The sequence below is a fragment of the Suricata suricatta genome, chromosome 3 (assembly GCF_006229205.1).
Source record: "Suricata suricatta isolate VVHF042 chromosome 3, meerkat_22Aug2017_6uvM2_HiC, whole genome shotgun sequence".
Lineage (NCBI taxonomy): Eukaryota > Metazoa > Chordata > Mammalia > Carnivora > Herpestidae > Suricata > Suricata suricatta.
Genome location: NC_043702.1, coordinates 172,526,734 through 172,531,376, shown reverse-complemented (window position 1 = coordinate 172,531,376; position 4,643 = coordinate 172,526,734). Strand labels below are relative to the sequence as shown.

General features: G+C 49.9%; 1 protein-coding gene across 1 annotated transcript; it reads right to left on the bottom strand.

Moving 5' to 3' along the window:
* Window positions 1-313: 313 nt before the first annotated feature.
* On the bottom strand, window positions 314-3,795 carry LOC115288505 (T-cell surface glycoprotein CD1a-like). Its single transcript, XM_029935863.1, has 6 exons — window positions 3,735-3,795; window positions 2,883-3,149; window positions 1,934-2,212; window positions 1,416-1,694; window positions 992-1,082; window positions 314-848 (listed from the first exon to the last, which is right to left on the bottom strand). The coding sequence occupies exons 1-6, from the start codon at window positions 3,793-3,795 to the stop codon at window positions 827-829; spliced, it is 999 nt and encodes a 332-aa protein (XP_029791723.1). The 3' UTR covers window positions 314-826.
* Between the last annotated feature and the right edge of the window lie 848 nt (window positions 3,796-4,643).

The window sequence follows — 4,643 nt, the reverse complement described above, 5'->3', positions numbered from 1 at the left end:
TTCAGTGAACCTCACGGGAGGCCAAGACCCTGTATTTCCAACAAGCCCCAAGGTGACATGTCTGCTGCAGTCCTGAGTGTCTCAAACAGCCAGGGCCTGCATCCTGCCTTCCTCCTTGTATTCACAACAGGTCCACTCCAATAGGGGTCTGTATTTAAATAATAGAAACGTTCACAGGCAAAACTGTGTTCTCCCCAGAAGCTCACAGAAGTGAGGAACCATGGCATTGTCAGGTCACCAGGCAGCAGAAGAGTGTCAACATCCAAACTACTACAAACATGACAGGAAACAAACAAAAACTATGAATTTGGCATAAATTCAACACACATTTTTATTGAGGACATAGTCCGTGCAGCTGAGACTCCTTGCCAAGGATACAAATATTAAAAAGACATGGACTTTGCACTCAAGAAACCTGGAATTGGAAGGGAAAAGGGACATAAATGCGGGGCAAAAAAGGATGGGAATTGAGGTGTAGGTTATCCACAGTGCGGGTTAAAGTGGTGGAAATTCACAACAGTCAGAGACTACTTCCTCTTGTGGATCAGGGAGGGCTTCCTGGAGGAATTGACACAAGATGCTGTGACCCATGGAGGCGCTTGGACTCCATTTTACTCTAAAATAAATTAGAGATTTAAGGTTCTGAATCAGGTCAGAACAAGAAACTCTGCTAAATAACACTTAACTCATATTGACAACCATCATTGAGCAGAGACAAAGACAGAAGTTGCCCACAGAGACTTGCAAGTCCTTCACCACTGAGCTGGGTTGAAGTAGGTCCTGACCGCTGGGCTGCTGGATCTCACTTCAAATAGAAGTCAGTGCACTAATGTCTCCAGTGTGTTTTCCTGGAAGGACCAAATGGGAATTTGCTCTGCAACAGGTGGAGGTGAGGACACCAGGGTGAAGGGCGCTGGGAGGAGGAGGGCTGAGAACAGACAGGAAGGTGGGGAGACCCTTGGGAAAGAACAGGAAAAGGGTCAAGACTTACCAGTGCTTCCAGAGCCAGAACGCTAGACCCGCCAGAAGCACCAGAAGCACCATCACCGCCAGGAAGACCCAGCCCACGGGACGGTGCTGCTCTGTGGGATTGGTGCACAAGGGGTGTCATCACTCATTCACTCCAGATGGAATCCAACTTCCTGGTCGTGTTTACTCCTGTCTCCCTCTGCCTCCTCCACTCCTCCTCCTAGTCCTTCCTCCTTCCCCTCTCCCATCCTACTCAGAGATGGATACTTCATCCAACCCTCTGCTTCTTCCCACCTCCCACCTCTCTCTAGACTCTCCATTTCATGGATGATTTATTTAATCCTTTATGATCTGGAGTCCCTAGATTCCAAAAATTTTCATCTCTCTCCTGCTCTGTTGCAGGACCTACGACCCCCTTCCCCAGCCAGGCACCAGCCCTTCCTCACCCCAGTAGAGGACCATGTCCTGGCCTCCTAGACTGCTGTGTCTCACTCGACAAGACAGGCCAGCTGCCTCCCTGGCTTCCACATCCAAAGAGACCTGATGATACCATGTCCCATCTGCATGGGGCAGGACATCGCCTCGCTGGGAGTCCGGCTGCTCCTGCTCACCCCGCATCCACATCACCCACACTGGCTTTGGGTAGAAACCAGACACATGACACACCAGCAGCAGATGGCCAGGACCAGGGCTGGGGCCACCGGACAGCCAGGCCTCGGGCCTGACTGCAGAGATGAGACAGGTGTTCTCAGCTGAGAGGGAAGGTCTTCACATGATAAATAAATAAATAAATAAATAAATAAATAAATAAATAAATAAATAAATAAAACCACAGATCTTCCTTCTTCTAAAATACTGTCCCCATCCCCTCTCCCTCTTAACCCCTTCTCCACTGAATTTTAGAAAATGGTGCATGTTTATGAGTGCAGTGAGAGATAGCTTGGAGAGAAGGAGCAGAACTGACCTTGTCGCTGCAGATCTGCCTTCCCTGCGTCAAGAAGACCCAAGAGGAAACGGGGGCAGACCTCATTGACATGTGCTTCTATTCTTACATTGACCACATAGTACTGATTGAGTAGTTTGCAGACCTCCTGAGCCCTATTTCCTCCCTTTGGAGATGGCCACCATGACGTGTTCTGGAAGCTCACAAGATCTGATCCTTGATATGCAATCCGAAGAAATCCTTTTGATGCCTCTCCAACGTGCAGCACACAGCCTTTGACCACCTGTACCAGAAAAGGATCTGGGAAGAGATAATGTGAGTCACAGGAAATGGAGAGGGAAAAATATGAAATGAGGTGAGTGGAAGCCAAGAGAGAGGAAGCAAAGAGAGAAGTTAAGGGTATTGGAAGGCATGGCGCCAAGTTTCGTTTGAATGGAGACTCAGACAGAGGGGCAGTGATGGGCACCGGAATCAGAAGAAAGGTGAATGACTGAGGAAGGAACACAGGTTGGAGGAGAGAGAGGAGAGAACAGGACAGGGCTCCGTGAGAGATCTGGGATAAAACCATCCAGAGTGAGGGGACAGCAGTGGGAGGGAACACACCAACAGATGTCATGTCGCTGTTGTGACTGAGTGGGGAGAAAGCACATTTCAAGGATGAGTCACAGAGTGAAGGAGAGGAGACTATCTGGCTGGAGGTCAGAAAACAGGTGGTCACGGAAGACTCTAGTGAGAGGCAGGAGAGCACAGCCTGAGGTCCGTGACAGGAGGGAAGGTAGCAGGAGATGTGAAGCTTTTCAAGATCAGGTCCTGGATTCTGCATCCTGAACACACATGTGTGATTCTGTTTTATGATGAGGAGATGAGACGTTCAGAAGCCAGTGGAGACTCTTTCCTGGAGGAAGAAGGAACTCCAGAAGACACACACCTGCCGCCTCCATCCCACCTGCCCTGAGGGACCTCAACTCACATTCAAGCTGCCATTGACTGACATGGTCCTGAAATATCAGAGGAAATGTGATAGAGAATGTCTGGAAATCCCTTTCCTGTTTCATCAATTCCTTCTTACTGAAGTTGCCCCTGGACCAAGGCTGTAGGTAAAAGAAAACTCCAGTTTTGCTGTTCCAGCCATGTGTCTGCAGCTCGTCCAGCCAAGCTGAGCCCTGATTCTGTGTCCACGAATGGTTGTAAAAGGATGTTGTCAGGATGGTTCGAAAAGAGATCGGCTCCTGGAAGTCTGTGGTAGAAGACAAGATAGACTGAGGAAGAAGAGCGCACTGGGAAGGAGAGAGAATGCAGAAGAAACGAGCCAGGGAGGGGCACTGAAATCTGGAGGACAGGGGCCATAGTTCTCTCAGGAGACATGTGCTGCCCTGGAGCCCCGAACTTCGTACCCATGGTTCAGAAGGGCACAGGGTCCTGGGGTCAGGGATGCCCAGGAACAAACCAGGCTGACATCCCTCCCTCCCCAGGTATGTGCTTGGGAACCCACACCCTGAGTGCCCACATGCACAGACACAAATGCACATCTGTGCACACATATACACACACACACTCAAGAGTTACACAAACATACACACATATACAAACAGACATACAGACACACACAGAGACACGCAAATGGGCACTTATATGCACTTGCTCATACATACTTACACACTCATGCAGACACACAAGCACATGTACACACATTGCAAATCCACATACACATGCAGACACACATGTGCATCACCCAATCACACAGGACTCATATGGGCACACACAGGTATACATGTGTGCATGTGCACATTTATCACCCACTCAGAAAGACCACAGTCCTCACCATCGTCACTGTCACCACCTGGAATGAAAACGATGAGCAACGCCACTTGCAGGAACAGCATCTTATTTGCAGATGGTCTTTCTTTCTCTTAGAAAGTGGGTCTCTGGCGTCTGTTCTAACAAACCTCCCCACACCTGGCTCCTCTCTTCCACATCCTCAACACACAGCCTTCCCTGAGTCTCTGCAACAATGCAAATGGGCTCCACCCTCAACCCTGAACATCTACACTGACTCTCACTTCCCCTCCAGGTCTGACCCTCCTCTTGGGCTCCCAGTTTCTCCCAGTCACGAGCCTCCATCCTGCTCCCTGGGGCCCTAACTCAGGTGCTGGGAGCAGGTCTTGTGTGGCATGGAGAAGGGACCCTGCCTCTCATGCCCTTTCTTCTCATCCAGACAGTAACCCATGAAGACACACGGCTCCCCAGCCCCCAGCCCTGGACTCTGCTGTCCCCTGGCCCTCCTGCTCTTGGGTCATTCCCCATGGACTGCCTTCCCTGACTCACCCCCACCCAGCCCATTCACATCTCTGACTTCTCATTGTCTGTGCTCAAATACAGTCAAGCAGATTGATTTGAAGGTCACCTTCTCTTAGTTAGGGGGACAGACATCTAATCATGAAAATAACCTCACCTCCTTGGGGGATGCAGACGGTCCATGTGAAAGAGGACCTCACCTGTGATGAACAGAGAATTCCTCACTGGTGGGGGAAGACTTACATTTCTGGGGGAGGTTGGAACAGCACTTAGTTTAGGGTAAACAAGGTCTGGGAAACTGGTCCGGCCCAAGGCTCCATTTTGAGCCCATGAGGTGCTTTTAACACTTGTTCTATTTGCTTTTCCAGATTTCGCCATGATTGCCTGCGTAACAGTGTCAACCACCAGTTGACCATTATTTTCAGGGGAGAATCAG